Source organism: Aotus nancymaae, unplaced genomic scaffold, assembly GCF_030222135.1.
Source record: "Aotus nancymaae isolate 86718 unplaced genomic scaffold, 86718_ANA_hifiasm-v0.15.2.pri h1tg000004l, whole genome shotgun sequence".
Taxonomy (NCBI): Eukaryota; Metazoa; Chordata; class Mammalia; order Primates; family Aotidae; genus Aotus; species Aotus nancymaae.
The window spans coordinates 34104645-34126634 of record NW_026988415.1 but is presented as its reverse complement, the minus strand read 5'-3'; the positions used below and the strand labels follow the sequence as shown (position 1 = coordinate 34126634).

Here is a 21990-nt window from a genome sequence, read left to right as displayed (position 1 = left end):
CACTTACATATGAAAATAATGCAAGGCAAATTATGGTTAGTGCTAAATAGAGGTACAAATAAAGGTATTGTTTTATTTATCTCTGGCATAAAATAATAAGATAACAGTAGTTTGTTTGTTTTCATAATCCAAATCTAATTTCAAGGAAATAGAATAAACTAACCAAATAGTAATTTATCTAAAGATAATGATTTCATACAAGCTAAGTAAAAAGAGAAGTTACTTAAAAATAAAAGGCATCAACATTTTTCAGTCGATTTAGTTTGCAGAGATGATAATAAAGATCAAGAAGGTATATGAATGCAGTTCAGATTTGGAAAGGGGACATGATTTATCAAATACCATACAAATGTTGACTAGAGTAAATTTGGATACAAGTCAGAGGGATGGTTCATTGAGGAAATGTTATTGGTTTTCTGACAACAAGGAAAAGAATGTAGGAGAACCCAATTATAACACTGAAAATGGGGAACAAAAGTAACATCCTGTGTAATAAGCAATCTGAGAGAAAGACTATGAGTGCATATGAAAGTAATTATTCAAAACCACCTAGGGGTGAGGAAGCAGGCTTTTTTTGACATAGGGAGAGATTTTACACTTCATGGTTTCAATCTTTGAGAATGAAAATGAGAATTAGAAATAGCTCTGGAAGTTTTCCAAATATCATTCAGGCAATTGATATTAAGTGAAATCTTTATAGGGAATGTTATTTAGGGAATGTCTATAGTTCTTTAACAATTCAAGAAAGTGATCTGTGTTGTTGAAACTCTTTTTTTTTTTTTTTCCTATGTCCTAATTTATTATGACTACATAGCCCACATTCTTCTACCCACGCATCCATGGAGTCCAGAGCCCAGAAAGCCTCCTGCTGCCCTGCCAGACCCTGGAACTCCCCAAGAGCAAAGTGTGGCACAGGCTGATCAGCTCACGCAGAATAGCAGGGCTTCAGCTGCCCAAGTGCGTGCGTAGCCAGAGCACAGCATTCATGAAGTTGTCTGACTCCACCTTCACTTCTGGTAATGCGTGGGTGATTTTGGGATAGAGCAGGAGCCGAACAGGCACATTCCAGGTCTTGAGGGCACGGTAATACTCCATGCCCTGTTTGAAGGGCACACGCCGATCCTCCTGGCCCAACATCAATAACAGTGGTGTCTTCACCTGAGGGATGTATTTGATGGGCGATTTGTCCAGCATCTCAGCCCACACGCTGAGGTCTGGCAGGCAGTCACTGCTGAAAGGAAAGCCAGCTTCCACCACGCATCAGTCAGGGATGTCAGTGGAGCCCAACATGGAGGCAATGTTGATCACGGGGTTCCGGGCCACGCAGGCCCTGTAGGTCTCTGGGTACTGACCAATCGAGTGACAGGAGATGAAGCCACCATGGGAACCACCCATAAGGGCCACATGGCTTGCATCAAAGTGTTCCTCCTGGAGCACTTGTTCTACTGCAAACTGGACATCCTTCACATCCTGGTGGCCCACATTGCCTGGGAGGGAGAGGATGCTGTCCTGGCCAAAGCCTGTGGAGCCACGATAGTTCACTAGTAGTACCGCAAAGCCCATCTTGCAAAGCATGGCTGGGAACAGAATCCAGGCAGTGACAAAGGATGAATGGGGCCCCCCGTGGGGTATGACCACCATGGGCACCTGGGTCCTATCTGTAGGGTTGCTGGGCTGCAGTAGGATTGCTTCAAAGTCAAGGCCAGCATACTGCACATTCTCTTTCTCTTGGGGTGGCTGTAGCACCCGGATGCCCCAGTGGATGTCAGGAATGGGCTTGGCCTCCTCCAGGGACACCCACAACACTGAGTGCTCCTTCCCTGCAGAAGGCAGGAACCCAACTTTGAGGGTTGGAGGTAGGCTGGGTGTGGAAAACTGTGCCACCATGAGGTCCTGGTCGATTGTGAGCAGCTTCCAGCTCCCACCTGACCCTCCAGCTGTGAGAGAGGTCACGGTGCCCACCTGGGTGTCCACAGCAAACAGGTCCTGCCGGCTGCACTGAGCTGAGTCAAAGACCACTCTCTGGCTGTCAGCTGACCAGCATCCCAGAGGCAGAAGGCTGCAGTAGATCCCAGAGAAGTTCTCTCCCAGCTGCCGAGGCACGACATCTACCACCACTGAGGTAACCTTGGTATACCAGTCATACAGGCACAGCTGGCTGCACTGATGATGGGGGATCAGAGACGGGTATTGCAGGTAGGCAATGTGACATTGGTCTGGGCTCAGCCGGGGAGAAGAGACAGCCAGGGAGTCATCCGAGAGGAGCTCACACTTCCCCCCGACGAGGTCCACCTAGTACAGGGCTGACCTGCGATTGGTGCAAAAGCGGATGCCCAACCGGAAGGGCTCATGCCACCAGCCCACAAACACCACACCGGCATCTCCAGGGGCCCAGAACGCCTGTCCACGGGACACATTCTCAGGTACCCCCTCAAGAACAGAGATGTTGCCACTCTCGACATCCAGCACACAGAGCACAGGGATGCTTTTGGAAACCATGTTTTCTCCCCAGTCTTCGTAAAACAGAAGCTGATCCCCCTTGATGGCTTGGTCTGGCTTCTTCAGCCTGGCTATCTCATCATCGCTGGCACTGATGTCCAAGGCTTTGGTCTGAAAGAAGGACTCGGCCTTGGGGCGCTTCTTCTCTGCCACATACAACAAGTGTGTCTCCGAGTGCGACCAGGACAGGCAGCCAAAGCAGTCATCCTCATAAACAGGCCCATGCTTCTCCAGAGCTGACAGGTTGAAGCTCTTGAGCTTCCGGTTCTTCTCCCAGACCTCCAGGAACTGCTTCTCTTCCCCAGGGCCTGTGCCTCCAGCCTTGCGCAGCACAGCTTTCACGTTGCCTGAAGGAGACTCTCTGCTCAGTAGTTCCCCCAGGGTCTCCACACTGTTGCCTGCAGGTCCTGCAAATACCACTGAGTCCCCGTCATGGAACACCAGGTATTGGCGGCAGAATCGAATGTTCTCTATGCGTTCCAGGTCCCTCTGGGTCCACACAGTGTGCACCGTCCGATATTGGCCGCCGTACTGCGTGGTGACCTCCGGGCCCAGGCAGGCGGCGCTCAGCGAGGGATGGCGGCTAAGGCCCTGATACAGCGCCGCCGCCTCCTCGGGCTCGCTCAGCAGCACCTGACGTTCCATAGTCTCCTTTCTGCAGCTGGGGCGAGGCGAGGTTTGAAACTCTTTTTTATTTCCATTAAGCAGTAAGGCCACCTTGCAAGTATGCTCCCTGCCAAAGATAGAAGAGACATAATTGCAACATTACAAAAGATTGAGTGCACTGGCCCCTGGCAATACATAGATGAGTCTGAAAAGAGAAGGGATATTCCCTCAAAGGGAAATTAGTCTGAAACAAGATAATGACAGTCAGCCAACTGAAGGAGTTAGACTTGCTTAAAGGATATGTTCACCACTTGAAACTGGAATGTAAGGGCCAAGGTTCTTGCAATCATCCAGTGAAGTGGGAAATGAAATCAAAGTTGCTGAACTACATTAGTGACCCAGAGTATAAGGTGAATGCAGTAAAGCTTTATATCCATAACCTCTGCAATGTGCCAACAACATACTTTCTGAAATATACTATACATTGTTCTCCTATTAATGTTGTATTTTTAGTTGATTGTATAGGCATGATATTCAAGAATAAGTTGCATAAGACTTGAGACTTTGAAATCATAAAAATGGTACTACTTTAAAAGAATATTGTGATGTATGAATTCGTACAAATGTATAAGTGCTTAGAACAATTTCTGACACAATAAGGGCTCAAGAATAGTATCATGTGTTCATGGGAGCCAGGACTACTTTATCCCTGCTACAACCCTCCCAGACAAGCTCCCCATTCAGGACCCTCAGCTATATTCTACATCTCTTCACAGGAAACAGTAGCCTGTAATAAATTACTTTACAGGGAAACTCAAGGAGACTTTAGTAAGGGGGCAACCTCTGAGGACTTCTCCTTCCAGAATCTTCCAGAATTCCACACAACAAGTAAGACAGAATCCTCCCTGCCTCCAGCAATTTGCCTCAATCTGCCTAACTGCCCCTCTTTTTTCTGAAACTTCAGTCTAGAGAGCAAAGATATAAATGCATCTGCCTTCCTGCTTCTTGTACCTGCTTTTTCTACTCCTCGTATTCCAGTGGGGCTCATAGAAGAAAATACTTCCCTTTTCCTTTCTACCTGACCATGACTTCCCTAATGTAAAGCTCTAGATAAAGTGTCTTTGCCTCCTCGTATGGTAATTGGAAATAAAAGAAATTTAGGAAATCCCTTTCTCTGTCTCCCTGCCCTTCTCTCTGTCCCTCCCTCCCCACTCTGAATTTGTCTTGGTCTCTTTCTCTCTCCACAATACCTGTGTTTCATAACTGCTATATCACAAAAAGGAACACAGGCTTTGTCAGAAGGAGGTAAATTGCTTCTTCTCATTAGGATGTAAGGATAGACACTCATTTAGGTATGGAGTAGAAATGAGGAAAACATGTCAGGGAGTTACCTTCTAAAGGTATCTAAGAAGACAGTATCTGTTGAGAGTAAAGGGAGATGCAGGAGGGTAGTGGGGTTAAGGAGCATGTCCCTGTGAATAGCTGACATTGGGAGGAAGCATAGCAACTGACAAGACACTTGTAACAGGCGATTGTTTAAATTTTGTATTTTTAATTATTGTGAATGCATAATAGTTGTACATATTTATGGGTACATGTGATGTTTTGATACAGTCATACAACATATAATGATCAAATCAGGGTAATTGGGATATCCATCACCTGCAGAATTTATTATGTTTTTTGTATTAGGAACGTTTCCATTCTAACATTTACATTCTACTCTTTTAGTTATCTTAAAATACAAAATAAATTATTATTGACTGTAATCACCCTATTGTGATACCAAACACTAGATCATATTCCTTCTATCCTACTATACTTTTGTTCTCACTAACCTGCTTATAATCCCACTTCTCAATACCCCTCCCAGCCTCTGGTAACTATCATTCTACCCACTATGTCCATGAGTTCAATTTTTTTCAGCACCCACATATGAATGAGAACATGCAATATTTGTCCTTCTGTGCCTGGATTATTTCACTTAATATGATGTCTTCCAGTTCCATCCACGTTGTTGCAAATGACATAATTTCATTTTTTGTTTTTGGCTTAGTATCATTTAATTGTGTATATGTACCACATTTTTTTTAGTCTATTCAACCACTGATAGACAAGATATGGGTTGATTTCATATCTTGGCTAGTGTGACTAGTGTGACAATAAACATGGGTATGCAGATATCTCTTTAATGTACTGATTTCCTTTTGTTTTGGTATATACCTAGCAGTGGGATTACTGATTCATATGGTACTTCTATTTTTAGTTTTTAGGAACCTCCATACTCTTTCCCACAGTGGCTATATTAATTTACTTTCCCACCAACAGCATAGGAGGGCTCCCCTTTCAACATATTGTCATCAATATCCATTATTGCTTCTCTTTTTTATAAAAAGCTATCTAAACTGGGTGTGATGACAACTCATTATAGTTTTGATTTGCATTTCTCTGATAATTAATGATGTTAAGCATTTTTTTGTGTATGTCATCTTTTAAAGAATGTCTATTCACATATTTTGCCCATTTTTAAATGGGATTATTTGGGTTTCTTTTTCTATTGAGTTGTTTGAGCTCCTTGTATATTCTGGTTATAAAGCCCTTGTCAAATGGGTAATTTATAAATATTTTCTGCAGTTCTGTGGGTTGTCTCTTCACTTTGTTGATTGTTTCCTTTCCTGTGCAGAAGCTTTTTAGCTTGATATAATTCTATTTGTCCATTTCTATTTTGTTTACCTGTATTTTGAGGTCTTACTCAAGAAATCTTGGCCAAGCCCAATGTCTTGGAGTGCTTCCCCAATGTTTTTTTCTAGTAATTTCATCATTCCAGGTCTTAGATATAAGTGTTTAATAAATTTTGATTTGACTTTTGTATATATCAAGAGATTGGGGTCTAATTTCATTTTTCTGTATATGGATATCTAGCTTTCCCAACACCATGTGTTGAAGAGACTGTCCTTTCCCCATTGTATGTCACTGGTCCCTTCATGAAAAGTGAATTGACTATAAATGCATAGATTTGTTTCTGGGTTCTATATTCTGATCCATTGGTCTATGTGTCTGTTTTTATATCAGTACCATTATGTTTTGGTTACAATAGCTTTGCTGTATAATTTGAAGTCAGGTAATGTGATACTTCTAGTTTTGTTCTTTTAGCTGAGAATTGCTTTGGCCATTCTGAACCTTTCATAGTTTCATATAAATTTTGCTTTGGGTAGTATGGACATTTTAACAATATTGATTTTTCCAATCCATGAACATGGAATATCTCCTTTTTTGTGTATACTCTTCAATTTCTTTCATTAAGTTTTGTAGTTTTAGTTGTAGACGTCTTTCACTTCTTTGGTTAAGTTTATTCCTAGGTATTTTTATTTTTTATAGCTATTGTAAATGAGATTACTTTATTGGTTTCTTTTTCAGATTGTTCACTGTTGGCATATAGATATGCTACTGATTTTTGTATGTTGATTTTGTATCCTACAATTTATTGAAAATTTTATCAGTTCTTATAGTTTTTTTTCCTTCAAGTCATTAGGTTTTTCTAAATACATGATCATATCATCTGCAAATAAGAATAGCTTGACTTCTTCCTTTCCAATTTAGATACCCTTTATATTTTTTCTCTTGTTTCATTGCTCTGGCTGTAACTTCCAGTACTATGTTGAATAAGAATGGTGAAAGTCATCATTCTTATTTTGTTCCAGATCTTAGAGGAAAAGTTTTCACTTTATCCCTATTCAGTATGATACTAGCTGTGGATTTGTCATATATGACTTTTACTGTGTTGAGGTATGTTTCTTCTATACCTAGTTTATAGAGAGATCATTTTTTTATCATGAAATGATGCTGAATTTTTAGAATACTTTTTCATCATCTATTGAAGTGATCATATAGTTTTGTCCTTCATTTTGTTAATGAGATGTATCACATTTATACATTTCCATATGTTGAAACATCCTTACATCTCTGAGATGAATCTCACTTGATCATGATGAATGATCTTTTTAATGTACTGTTGAATTTGGTTTGCTAGCATTTTGTTGACGAATTTTGAATCTATATTTATCAGAGATATTGGCCTATAGATTTCTCATTTTTCTGATCTGGTTTTTGTCTGATTATCAGGGTAATATTTGCCTTGTGGAACAAGTTTGGAAGTATTCCCTCCTTCTCTTGCTCCTTCTAAATTCCTATCTGCAAACTACGTGTTAATATCTCCCTTTTCCTGAAAGAAAACTGCCATCACCAAGAGTTCTGGCACAAAGCTTGTTGTTAGCTTTCAGGGCCAGATATTAGTTTATTTCGAGGGTTCCCTAGGAGGGCCATTGATGTGAGAGAATTTCTTTCCTTCTACCAACTTTAGGTTTTGTTTGCTCTTGCTTTCTAGCGTTTTCAGAGACATTGCTATTTATTTGAAGTTGTTCTACTTTTTTAAAGTAGGCATTTATTGCTATAAGCTCTCCTTTTACTGCCTTTACTGTGTCTCATATGTTTGGTATATTGTGTTTCTATTTTCATTTGTTTCAAGAAATTTTTTAATTTCCTTTTTAATTTTTTTCATTGATCAGTGATTGTCCAGGAGCATATTATTTAATTTCCATGTGTTTGTAATAGTTTCCAAAGTTCTTATTATTGACTTCTAGTTTTATTTCATTGCAGTTGGAAAAGATGCTTTATATGATTTCGATTTCTTGAAATTTTTGAGACTTGGTTTGTGACATAACATATGGTCTTATCCCTGAAAATGATCCATGTGTGAAGAGAAGAATGTGTATTCAGCACCTGTTAAATAAAATGTTCTGTAAATGTCTTTTGGGTCCCATTTAGTCTATAGTACATGTTAAGTTTGATGTTTTTTTGATTCTCTGTATAGATTATCTGTTCAATGGCAAAAATAGGGGTGTCAAAGTTCCCAGCTATTATTGTATTGGGGTCTCTCTTTTTAGCTCTAATAATATTTGCTTTATACATTTGGGTGTTCCAGTGTTTGATGCATACATATTTACAATTGCTATATCCTCTTGCTAAATTTACTTCATTATCATTATATCGTGACTTTCTTTGTCTTTTTATACAGTTTTTGTCTCAAAATCTATTTTATCTAAGTATAGCTACTCTTGCTATTTGTTAGTTCCCATTTTCATGGAATATCTTTTTCCATCCCTTCATTTTCAGTCTCTGTGTATTTTTATGCGTGAAGTGGTTTTCTTATAGGTAGCATATAATGACGTCTTGGGGTTTTTTAAAACCGATTCAGACACTCTGTCTTTTGATTGGAGCATTTAGTTCACTTACATTCAATGTTATTACTGATCAGTAAGGACATACTCCTGCCATTTTGTTATTTGTTTTCTGGTTGTTTTGTGAGTCCTCTCATCCTTTCTCACTTCCTTCCTGTCTTTTTTTTTTCTTTACATGACAGTGACCTCTGCTAGTGTGTTTTAATTTATTGGGGTTTTTATTTTTAATTGTACTTTAGGTTCTGGGATACATGTGCTGATCATGCAGGATTGTTGCATAGGTACATACATGGCAATGTGGTTTGTTGCCTCCATTCCCCCATCACCTATATCTGGCATTTCTCTTCATATTATCCCTCCCCAGCTTCCCACCACCCCCACTGTGCCTCCCCTGGCCCTCCCAACAGACCCCAGTGTGTGATGTTCCCCTCCCTGTGTTTCAATTTATTGAGTTTTTTTTTCTTTCTCTTTTTTTTTTTTTTTTTTTTTTTTTTTTAGACAGAGTCTCACTCTATCACCCAGGCTGTAGTGCAGTGGCATAACTTCAGCTCACTGAAACCTCTGCTTTACAGGTTCAAGCTATCCTCCTGTCTTAGCCTCTGGAGTAGCTGGGACTACAAGCACATGCCACCACACCTGGCTAATTTTTAAATTTTTAGTAGAGTTTCACTATGTTGGCCAGGCTGGTCTCGAACTCCTGGTCTCAAACTGGTCACCGCCAAAGTGCTGGGATTACAGGCTTGAGCCACTAAACCCAGCCAATTCATTGTTTTTTATTTTTTTGTATGTCTATTATAGGTTTTTGTTTTTTGGTTATCATGAGATCTGCAAAGAACATCTTATAGCCAATTCTTTTAAACTGATGAAAACTTAACTCTGATAAAAAGAAGAATAAACAAGTAAAAAGAAAACTAAAAAAACTACACTTTAACACCATTCCCTGACTTTTTGACTTTTTGTTGTTTCTATTTATATCTTTTCATATTGTCACTCTTCAAAAATTATTGTAACTATTATTGTTGATAAGTTTGTCTTTTAGTCTTCCTACTAAAGATATGAGTAGTTTACATGTTGCAATTGCAGTGTTGGAGTATTTTATATTTATCTGTATACTTACTTTTACTAGTGATTTTTATACCTTCAGATGATTTCTTATTAGTCCCTAATTTTCTTTCCTTTCAAACTGAAGAACTCTTTTTAGCATGTGTGGTGTTTACAAATTCCTTCAGCTTTTGTTTTTCTGTGGAAGTCTTTATTTCTCCTTCATTTGTGAAGGGTAATTTTGCTGGATATAATATTCTAAGTTAAAAGTTTCTTTCCTTTAGCAAGTTGAATATGTCATCCTACTCCCTCCTGTCCTGTAAGTTTCTTCTGAGAAGTCCGCTTCCATATGTATTGAAGCTCCTTCGTATGTTATTTGCTTCTTTACTCTTGCTTCTTTTAGGATTCCTTCTGTATCCTTGACTTTTGACAGCTTGATTATTATATGTCTTGTGATAGTCTTATTTGGGTTGAATCTGCTTGGTGTTCTTTGACTTTTTTGTACTTGAATATTCATATCTTTCTTTAGGTTTGAAAAGTTCTCTGTTATGTCTTGGAATAAACTTTCTACTTTATTCTTTCTCTATGTATGTCATGTTTAAGGCCAATAATTCTTAGATTTCCCCTTTAGAGGCAATTTTCTAGATCTTGTAGGCATGCTTCATTTTGTTATTATCTTTTCTTCTCTGATTTTGTATTTTCATATAACCTGTCTTCAAGCTCACTAGTTCTTTCTTCTGCTTGATCAGTTCTGCTGTTGGGAGACTGATACATTTTTCAGTTTGTCCACTGAATTTCTTAGCTCCAGAATGTCTGCTTAAATTTTTAAAATTATTTCATTCTCTTTGTTAAATTTCTCTGATAGAATACTGAATTTCTTCTCTGAGATATCCTGAAGTTCATTTAGCTTCTTCAAGATTGCTATTTTGAATTACCTGTCTGAGAGATCACATATCTCTGTCACTCCAGGATTGGTTACAGGTACCCTATTTAACTTTATTTGGTGCGGTAGTGTTTTGCTGGATGTTCGTGATGTTTGTAAACATTTTTCAAGATCTGAATTTCGAAGACTTAGGTATTTATTCTAATCTTTATAGTCTGGACTTATTTGTACCCATTCTTGAGAGAGCTTTCCAAGAATTCTTAGGGGATTTAGTGCAGTGACCTAAGCCTGTGAACACTGCATTTGTTTCAGCACTAAGCATAGCTCTTAGCCCAGGATCTCTGCAACTCTTGCACACTCCTAAATACACAGCCTCGGTGGCCTTGGGGAAGATAAATAATTCCATGGCTTACCAGGAAACATCTCTTACATTCTTCCCTCTCTTTCTTCCAATTAGAATGATACCCTCTCTGCACTGGGATGCCTGGATTTGAGGGAGGGCTGATGTGGGCACTCCTGTGGCCCCTACAGCTGATAACACTCTATGTCATCTTGAGACCTGCAAATTATTGGAGTTTTTCCAAGGCCCATGGTCACTATTGTCTGGCTGCTGGCGATGTATAATCAAGGCCTAAAGCCACTTTAGTCAACAGGTGGTGAATTCTGTCAGGAATTGATCTGTCTTATTGAGGTAGCACATTACCTTCTGGCCCAGGGTATGTCTAGAAATGTCATTAAGGAGCAAAGGTCTGAAATCAGGGTCTTAAGGAATCTACTTGGTACTTTGTTTACTGTGGTTAAGTTGGTGCCCAAGTTGCAATATAAAGTACTCTTCCCTCTCCTTCTCCCAAGTGGAAGGAGTCTCTCCCCAAGCTGCACTGTCTGGAGTTGAGAGAGGGTTGAAATAGGCACTCCCATGTCTGCCACAAATTATGTTACACTGCATCCCATCCCAAGTCCACTGCTTCCGAGACCAGCTCAGCACCGGGCCTTGCCCAATGACTGCTATCTTTGTGTCTTGACTGCCAGTCAAATTTACTGATAGCCCCAAACCACTTAGGCAACTGGTAGTGAAGGTGACTGGGACTTGGATTCCTCTCAGTGGAGCAGAAGATTCCCCTCTGACTTAGGGCTTGTCTAGATACTTCCTCCATGGACACTGGTGGAATTCTGCCTTGTATTGTGTTCTGCTATGACAGCGCAGCACTGATGCAATTGCCAATGCAATGTCCCACACTCATTTTGCTCTCCCTTCCCCAAGCATACAGATTCTCCATCTTGCACCACCTGAAGGGAGGGAGGGTGGTGTAAGCAATGCAAGCCTGTCTTTTCTACTCTCTCCAATGACTATTTCCTTGCTACTATGTTAAAACCAAGTACGATTATTGCTCACCTGATTTTTTGGTTCTTATAAAGGTGACTTCTTGCATGGATAGTTGTTCAATTTTGTGTTCCTGCAGCGGGAACAATTGCTGGGGGTTTCTATTTGGCCATCTTGCTCTGCTTCCTTCTCTATCTACAAGGATAATTTTTTTAAAAAATGTATGTAACTGATTAGTTTTAATGTTCTTCTTTTTTATTGTGGTTCTCTCTATATAAATATAGATATACTTAATTTATTACCTTAGCCATTTTTAAGTGTCCAATTCAGTAGTATTAAGTACATTCGTATTAGTATGCAGCCATCGCCACTATGCATCTTCACAATCTTTATGTTCCCAAACTAAAACTTTCCACTCATTAAACAATAAGTCCCCATTCCCTCCTTCCTCCAGACCCTGGTAACCACTACTCTACTTTCTGTCTCTATGAATTTGACTTCACTAGGTCTTCCATAGAAGAGGGATCATAAATTATTTGTTCTTTTGTTACTAACTTGTTTCACTCAACATAATGCCTTCAAGGTTCGTCTATGTTGTAGCATGTGCCAAAATATTCCACTTTAAAGCTGAGTCATAGTCTAGTATGTACATACTAAATTTTTTGTTTATCTATTCATCTGTTAATGAGCATTTGAATTGTTTTAATCTTTTGGCTGCTATAAATAATGCTACTGTGAATGTGTGTGTGTATACATATACACACATACACTGTAGTCTGACCAGTCAGATAGTAGTCAGATAGTGGTCCGACTTTATTCTTTTGTATGCACCTATTATGTTGTATGTACCATAGAGACAGAAAGTAGAGTAGTGTTTACCATGGGCTGGAGGAAGGAGGGGATGGGGACTTATTGTTTAATCAGTGCAAAGTTTTACTTTAGGAGCATAAAAGTTGTGAAGAGGCATAGTGGTGATGGTTGCACAGATATATATATCTATTTGAATCCTGGCTTTCAATTATTTCAGATGTAAACCCAGAAGCAGAATTGCTGGATCACACAGTAATTGTATGTTATATTTATGAGGAACTACCATGCTATTTTCCATAGTGGCTATACTATTTTACAATCCTATCCACAGTACACAAAGTCTCCAATTTCTCCATATCCTTACCAACACTTGCTAATTTCCGGTGGGTTTTTGGGGTATTTTTATTTATTTATTTTTATAATACTTATACTAATGGGTATGAAATGAAATCTTATCGTGGTTTGGATTTGCATTTCTCTAATAATTTGTGACTTTGAGAATCTTTTCATGTGTTTATTGGCCATCTGTATAAGATGTACAGATGTTGAATGTTTATTCAAGTCCTTTGCCCACTTTTCGATTGGGCTGTTTTTGTTCTTGAGTTGTACGAGTTTTTTTTTTATATATTCTGGATATTAATCCTTTATTAATATATGATTTGCAAATATTTTCTCCCATTTCACAGACTGCCCTTTTACTCTGCTGATAGTGTCATTTGAAACACGGAAGTTTTACATTTTGATGAAGTCCAACTTCTCTGTTTTTTCTTTTGTTTTATATGTTTGCTTTTAAGCGTTTTATAGTTTTATCTACTACATTTAGGTGTTTGATCAATTTTGAGGTTTTTTTGGATATAGTGTAAGACAGTCATCCGACTTTATTCTTTCGTATGTACCTATCCAGTTTTCCCAACATCATTTGTTGAAACGACTATACTTTCTCCACTGAATGTCTCAGTAATCTTGTCAAAAATCATATGACCATATTTGTGAGAATTTATTTCTGAGCTCTCTATTCTATTCCACTGGTCTGTATGTCTGCCTTTGTGCCAGTAACACACTGTCTTGATTACTACAGCTTTGTTTATGCTGTTTTCCATAGTGGCTACACTATTTTACAATCCGTTTCACAGTGCACAAAGGCTCCAATTTCTCCATATCCTTGCCGACACTTGCAATTTCTGGTAGGAATTTTTTTGGCTATTTTTATTCATTTGCCCATCTTTAATCATATTCTGTTGAAGTGTTCCACTTCTTAAACCTACCCATGAGGCCAATTTTCCTAGGGAAAGAAAAGTTGATATGTCTAGTAGGCCATTGATCTTCTGACTCTCAAAGCTTGTATAAATAGGCAGGGGCCAGGGATAGATGGTAAAACCGCTTCCTTGCAGAATTCCAAGTAGGAAGTGGGACAGAAGTTTCTTGTCCTTTTTATTCCCTTCAGCTTATCTAATAAACTTCTCCCTCCAGAACTTTTACCCAGAAAGGAATGATTGGACAAACATCTGACCACCTGTTTCTCTGTCTTTCTTCCTCTTCTTCCTCCCAAAATACATCAAAAATAGATGAAATGTTTTCTTCATTTATCTTCCTGACTGACTTGGACTTCCACTATATAAAACACTATCATTAAGTCCACTAACTCTACTTCTTGACAGTAGCGATAACACTGAAAAATTCATTTCTTCATCTTGACTTACAAATTTGGGCATGGCTTTATAAATAATGGAATTGTCTGTTTAGGGGTTCTCTTGGCTCAACTATATACAAATACCACCTCTTTCCCATCCTTCCATTTCTACCCCAAGCAGGAAATGTCCAATTCAAAGGCCCTTAGACAAAGCATTCCTGAATGACAGAGGGAAGTGACTGTGACTCTGTCTTGGATGGTGACTGAGAAGGCATTTGAAGAAGAATAATGTTAATTCCGGGCATAGTTAGAACCTTGAATTGCCTATCGATGGTAAAATATCAGATAAGGGGCTGGGCGCCGTGGCTCATGCCTGTAATCCCAGCACTCCGGGAGGCTAAAGCGGGAAGATCACTTCAGCTCAGGAATTTAAGACCAGGTTGGCCAACATGGTGAAATTCCATTTCTACAAAAAATACAAAAATTAGCCAGGTGTGATGGTGCACCCCTGTAATCCCAGCTACTTGGGAGGCTGTGGCAGGAGAATCACTGGAAGCTTATATGGGGAGGTTGCAGTGAGCTGAGATCGTGCCACTGCACTCCAGCCTGGGAGACAGAGCAAGACTTCGTTAAAAAAAAAAAAATCAGATTAGGATATGTACAGATATCCAATGCTCCATTAAAATTGTCCAAGTCTGAAACTAAATGTGTACATTTTTGTTTTGTGCTCAGTAACAGTTCTTGAAGCATTAACTTATGAAATAAAATACCCTTGATAAAATAACATATTATTCATGTGAGTTACTCTCTACTGAGAAGATATGTGGATAGCAACATAGCCAGAAGTTAAACTGTCAATAAATGGGAGGTAGCTGAAAGTCAGGGAAAGGCTACAAAACCAGCAATAGGAGACAACAAAGAAAGAATTTGCCAGCTGGATAGCATCACCAAGCGCTGTCCTTCCATGTGGATGCTCAAAGAATCTATTGCTGAATCTTGAAAAGCATCACGTGGACAAATCAACCCAGGAGTCATTGCCATCTGTTTTACTGGAATTTGTTATTCTGCAGAGATTACGCAGATTTGCATGAAATACATAAATTTGTACTTTGCAAAATCCTACTCATTGAGTCTTGAAAATCTAAGCCAAAAAGACTTTTTATTTTTATTCTTTTAATTTAAAACTTTACAAAAACATATGCTTCGCTTAAAATTTAGTCCTTCTGATCTTGTGAAAGCAAGAATATTTTAGGTGCATATTTCTATTTTTCAACATTTTTCCTCATTTATTGTAATAAAAATATTGACGAGGAATAATATGGTTTATTAACTACTGACAAACATTTCTAGCAAATTATATATTGGAAGTAGAATAATGCAGTTAGGTTTTCTTTTTCATAATACCTGGCACAATTCTGAATTCATAAAAGATCTTTACTGGGCTACCATAAAATGGCCTGCAATGGATTCTAGTGAATTTAATAAGATACTCAGTTACTAGCCTCATTAAAAAACAGTGTGTTCATTATAACCCAATCTGGCAGAAACTCTCATTACTCTGGGTTTGTATTACCTCATGTAATTCTGCTTTTTAATGTTCTTTTCTTTCCCCCCTTATCCAAACTCCATCACACCCTTGGTGTTACATTATAGCCAATTAGTATACTTTAACCATTTGTAACACATCATGTTTTTATTACTGTTCTAAAGGAGTTTGTGTTTTTTTATTTTCTTTAAATGTTATACTTGATTATACTCAGGATTTTGAAAAACATGCTGCTTTAAGACTATGAGGTGCTACCACTTTGAATCATTATGCCCTCTCTGTGATAAGAATACAATTCAATGCTATTCTGTTCTCTGAATTAATTACAAAAATGATGTGAGAGTCTCATATAAAAAACATATGGAGTAGACTGTAAGCTTCTTGAGAGTATAGTTATGATTTTATTCCCATAGCCCCTAACATTTATCAAGTGCTTACAAAATGTCAGCTACTGTGCTAAGTTGGATATTTTATCTCACTTTACCTCCTCTTCTATTCCCTATTGCATTTGATACCACCATCATGCCCCATTATGCAAGCTAGAAACCTAGGAAGCATCTATAATTCCTTCTTTTTCCCTATCTTCTTTACCCTTTTTAATCACTTACCTATTCTAAATACTGTGCATACTTTTATAATCTGTCCCCTCCTTTTCTCTCCTGCAATCATTGCTTGTTTTATTTCTTACCTAAATTAAAACCTTTCAAACTAATCTACCTATCTTCAGTGTCTTCTCCTTAGATCCTTTGTCCACACAGTTACAAAAATGACATCTAAAATTGAAAATTTATGATGTCACTCATGCACCTCCTTTAAACTCTTTAGTGGCTCTTCACCAACTCAGAATAAAGCTAAACCTGCTCTACCTTCCTTTTTAAGCCATTTCTATGTGCTGCAAATGAGTGAAAACAATTTGGATAATTCAGCAAATGCCAAGTTGTGTTTTTGATTTTTTTTTGGTAAATATTGTAGCATCTGGTGGTGAAAGCTATGTGAAAACTATATGTTCTCCCTCCCAAATCTAGGCTATCAGGTGGTAGTTACAACAAAATTAAGTATCAAGTTAAATTACATACAACGTACAAATATTCATTAGAAAGGAGGCAAAAAAAAAAAAACCCAAAAACCCAAAAACCCTATATAATCTGTTCTATAGCTCTGGGAGATCCCACTTTCTGATCTAAACCCAAAGACTAGTACTTTTCATGAAAATCACATTTTCAGGAAGGTGCAATGAAGGAGTATTGGTACGACTAGAGTGCTGTGCAGTCAGAGTAGGCAACAGAAGACTGACAAATTGGGGTACGTAAGACCAACATGGCTCCAGATCTCTAGCTTTTGTGGCACTCTGAAACCTCCTTCATGCAGGATCAAGTGGCTCTTATACATCACTTCTAACAATTGCCTACCTTTAACACCATTCATTTCATATGTTCCTGTGGTGTAGCTTTGCTTAAAGATAATCAATGTTCTTTCTTGCCTTCTTTCCTTCCTTCCTTCCTCTTTCGTTCTTTCTTTCTTTCTTTCTTTCTTTCTTTTTCTTTCTTTCTTTCTCTTTCTTTCTTTCTTTCTTTCTTTCTTTCTTTCTTTCTTTCTTTCTTTCTTTCTTTCTTTCTTTCTTTTATTCTTTCTTTCGACAGGGTCTTACTCTGTCAACCCAGGCTAGAGTGCATTGTGGCAAGATTATAGCTCACTATAACTTCAAACTCCTGGGTTCAAGCGATCTTTCCATGTTTTCTGGAAGTGGCATTTTCAACCTATTCAACCTTACTTTTAAATATAAGACATACTGCCTGAACCCAGGAGGCGGAGGTTGCGGTGAGCCGAGATCACGCCATTGCACTCCAGCCTGGGTAACAAGAGCGAAACTCTGTCTCAAAAAAAAAAAAAAAAAAAAAAAAGACATCCTTCTTGTCATGGTGTCAATCAGTGACCCAGACTTTCTAGCTCTACTTTATGTAAACTCATTTAGATGGCATCCAAAGGACTAAGAGTTTTGTAGTACTTACTTGGTATGCCATAGCTACTACAATCCTTATTTTGCTTATTTCATTGTTTAAGGAACTGAAAGCAAGTATTTTATAGTATTATTACCATTAATTTATATTGATATTCTCCAGAACATTGTTTATAATTGCAGAAATGAAAAACACTGCAAATATCCAATAATGGAAATGTTAAGATAAATGAATAAGATAGAATATTATACACCCATTAAACAACATGCTTTTATTTATTTTTAAGTTATTTTTATTTACTTATTTATTTTTTGGATACAATATCTCACTTTGTCACCCAGGCTGGAGTGCAGTCATGCGGTCATAGTAGCCTTGAACTCCTGGGCTCAAGTGAACCTCCTGCCTCAGCCTCCTGAGTAGTTAAGATATAATCACATACCACCATGCCCCACTAATTTTTTAATTTTTTTAGCAGAGACATAGTCTCACTATGTTGCCTAGGCTGGTCTTGAACTTCTAGCCTCAAGCCATTCTCTTGCCTTAGCCTTCCAAAAGCACTGGGATTACAGGCATGAGCCATCTTGCCCAGCCAGATAATCAGTGTTAAGTAACGAATCTTTAAGGTAATAATTCCTGATTATGTCATTCCATGTGTTATTTGACCATAGCTGAATGATGATTGAAATTAAAAGACTTCTAACACTATTTAATTGCCCCTATAATGTACAACATACTCACTTTCATAATTTTTAGCTATAAAAACATACAACTACTTATATTTTCTTCACTGACATCCACAAATGTTTAATTGGTGCCTCTTATATGTCAATCACTGTTCTACATCCTGCAAATGCAGCAATAAATGTGAGAAAGCCTCTGTTCTCATGGTATTTACATTCTTAATGGGACACAGAATATATATATATCTAGTGATGACAAGCCATATACACCAATAGTTAGATTTCTTTTGATTGCAAGTGATAGAATCCCAAGCAAATTAATTTAGCAAACACAAAAAATTTATTAGAAGAATAAAGAAAACCAGAAGGTGGACTGTAAGAGCAAGAGTTTAGAGGATTCAGAAACTGGAACTAAAGATGTAGTTGCCCTAAGGACTCATTCTCTCTACATCTCCGCAATCTCTATTTTCAGTTGTTCTTTACACATTGACTTCACTCTTTCCTATAGTAAATGGTCTCTCTCCAGTTAGAAGGTAAAATGGCCACAGTGGGTCTCAATCAAAGGCAATTTTGACCCCCAGAAAACATTTGAACATGTCTGGAGACATTTTTAGTTGTCATAGCTGGGATGATGCTACTGGCATCTAATGGATAGAGACTAGGAATGCTGCTAAATATCCTGCAATGTTTGGGATAACTGCCTGCAACAAAGAATTATCTTGACCTGAATATTAAGAGTTCCAGTGTTGAGAAACCTTGTTCTAGGAGTGATTCAAAGCTTACATCATTGCAGTGTAAGAATCTCATCATAATCACTAGTGTATAACAAATATGACAGGAGCATGTGTAATACAACAATAATACCAGCAACATTTAATAGGTATTTACATGTGACAGGAAATATTTTAAGTCCTTACATGTAACACATTCATCCTCACGACAGTACTATGATGTAGGTATTATTGTGATCTCCCTGTTTTACAAATAAGAACACTAAGGTACAGACAAGTTAAGTAACTTATCTAAGCTTACACAGCTATTAAGTAATGGAAATTATATTTGAACCCAGGAAGTTTCACTCCAGACTATATGGTCCTAAACTTTGTGACACCATTTTTCAATTGCTACTTTAGTGTATTAAAACCCTAAGAAGAGAATCTGATTGATCTGGCTTGGGTCATATGCCATCCCTTGGATGAACTGCTCCAGCCAGGAGAATGCTGTATTATGATTGGCTTAGTCTGGGTCACATAATCACCCCTATAATCAACTGGGCAGTGTAATATGCTTAACAGTTCTACCACATAGTTGGAGTGAGGGGAAAATACACTGCTATAACAAGAAAGAGGGCAGGGGCAGTGGCTTATGCCTGTAATCCCAACACTTTGGGAGGTCGAAGCGTATCACCTGAGCTTAGGTGTTTGAGACCGGCCGGGGCAACATGACGAAACCCAGTCTCTACAAAAAAATGCAAAAGTTATCTGTTCACAGTGGCGTGTGCCTATAGTTCTAGCTACTCATGAGGCTGAGGCAGGAGGATTACTTAAGCCCTGGCGGCAGAGATTCCAGTGAGCCCAGATCACGTGATTGCACTCCAGCCTGGGTGACAGAATGAGACCCTGTCTCAAAAAAACATTTTAAAAGAAAAATAATCCAAGAAAGAAAAAAGGGGTACAGGGCAGACAACAATGATTGAACTACCTTTTCCATAATGCTATTTCTCACTCCTGCTCATCTGCTCATAATATTCTCACTGTTTGGCATGCTGTACCTAACATTCTCCCACAAGTACACACCTCAGCTTGAAGAAAGGTAAAATCTCTACTTGGAAGCCTTCCATATCACTCTTCTCAAGTTCAATTATATCCTCTTTTCTCCTATGCCCATAATATCCTGCACATATCTCTTTTATGATATTGCCCATATAGCATACATCTCTATCTCTCCCACTATACTGTGATTGCCTTTAAAACCATCAATGTGTTGTATTCATCTTTCTATCACACATGCCTAACCCTGTGTCCACACCTATAGTAGGACTTCAATAAATGTTGGTTGACAGAATGGCAGATTTAAAAGTTTCTTGGGAAAAACCAAAAGCAAGAGTCCTAAGATTAATTGAGTTTCTGTGGTAATATAGTCAGAAAAAATTCCCAGGTGACATGCTCTGTCTGCTAGTAATTTCATTCTTTCAGTTGGACAGCCTGCTAAAAATAATGCTTGTTTAGTGACTGTATTGTGGAGTAAGGAGAAGCGAGAATTCCACGTTTTTTGTAAGATTATGAATCATATAAGAATCGAGTTGGAAGGGTGCTTAGAGATTATTTAGTCCAGTGCTTGTCATTTAATATATAAGAACTCAAAAGCCAAAACATTTTATGATAAAGTGCATAGAGTAAAGACAATCAACTCAAAATTGATTAAAGACTTAAATATAAGACCTGAAAGTTGTAAAACTCATAGAAAAAAACATAAGGGAAAAGCTTTATGACATCAGTCTATGCAGTGATTTCATGGAAATGACATCAAAAGCTCAGGCAACAAAAGTAAAAATAAACAAGTGGGACTACATCAAACTAAAAAAGCCCTGCACAGTGAAGGAAACAGCGTAAAAAGACAACCTATGGAAAGGGAGAAATATTTGCAAAGTATGTATCTGATAAGTGGCTAATCTCTAAAATATATAAAAAACTGCTATGACTCAATAGCAACAACAACAAAAAAAGCCCCCCACAAAACCCTAATAACTTCATTTTAAAATGGGATAAGGACTTGAATAGACGTTTCTTTGAAGAAGACATACGAAGAGTCAACAGGTATATGAAGAGATATTCAATGTCACTAATCATCAGGGAAATGCAATCACAACGGCAATGAGATATCACTCACACTTATTGACTATCTCTTACCAAAACACTTGGGACCAGAAGTGTTTCACATTTCGGGGTTTTTTTTTTTTTTTTTCAGATTTTGGAATATTTATATATACATAATGATACATGTTGGGGATGAGATGTAAATCTAGACAGAAAATTCATTTATGTTTCATATCCACTTTATACACTTTATACCATCGTCTGAAGGTAATTTTATACAATATTTTAAATCGTTTTGTGCATGAAATGAAGATTTGACTGCAATCTACCACATAAAGTCAGGTGTAGAATTTTCCACTCATGGTATCATATCAGTGTTCAAAAAGTTTCAGATTTTGGAGCATTTCAGATTTGATATTTGGATTAGGGATACATAATCTGTATTTTTTTAAAGGCAGTAAGTGTTGGCTGGCTGTGGAGAAATTGGAACCCTTCTGTACTGTTGGCAGGAATGCAACATGGTGCAGCCACTAAGAAAATCAATATAGAGTTTCCTCAAAAAATTAGAAATAGAATTACCGTATGATCCAGCAACCCCACTTCTGAGTATTTATCCAAAAAATTTGACTCAGAATCTTAAAGAGAGATTAGCACTCCAATATTCACTGTAGCACTATTCACAAAAGCCAAAATAAATGAAAACCTAAATGCCCATTTACAAATGAATGGAATTTTATATGTATATATACAATGGAACATTGTCCAGCCTTAAAAAGAAAGAAATTCTGCCACATGTGACAATATGAATGAACCTATAAGACACTATGCCAAGCAAAATAAACCAGTCATGGAAGGGAAAATACTATATGATTTCATTTACATGATATATCAAAAATTTTCAAACCAATAGAAACAAAGAATAGAATTGTGGTTTCCAGGGGCTAGGAAGAGAGGGAAATGAGG

At 37.9% G+C, this 21990-nt stretch overlaps 1 protein-coding gene across 1 annotated transcript; it reads right to left on the bottom strand.

Annotated features, from left to right (window-relative positions):
- Window positions 1-783: 783 nt before the first annotated feature.
- Window positions 784-3144, bottom strand: LOC105716894 (acylamino-acid-releasing enzyme-like). The gene is given in 1 exon segment (XM_064384721.1): window positions 784-3144. A coding segment is annotated over 1 exon segment (2199 nt). The 3' UTR covers window positions 784-945.
- Window positions 3145-21990: the final 18846 nt, after the last annotated feature.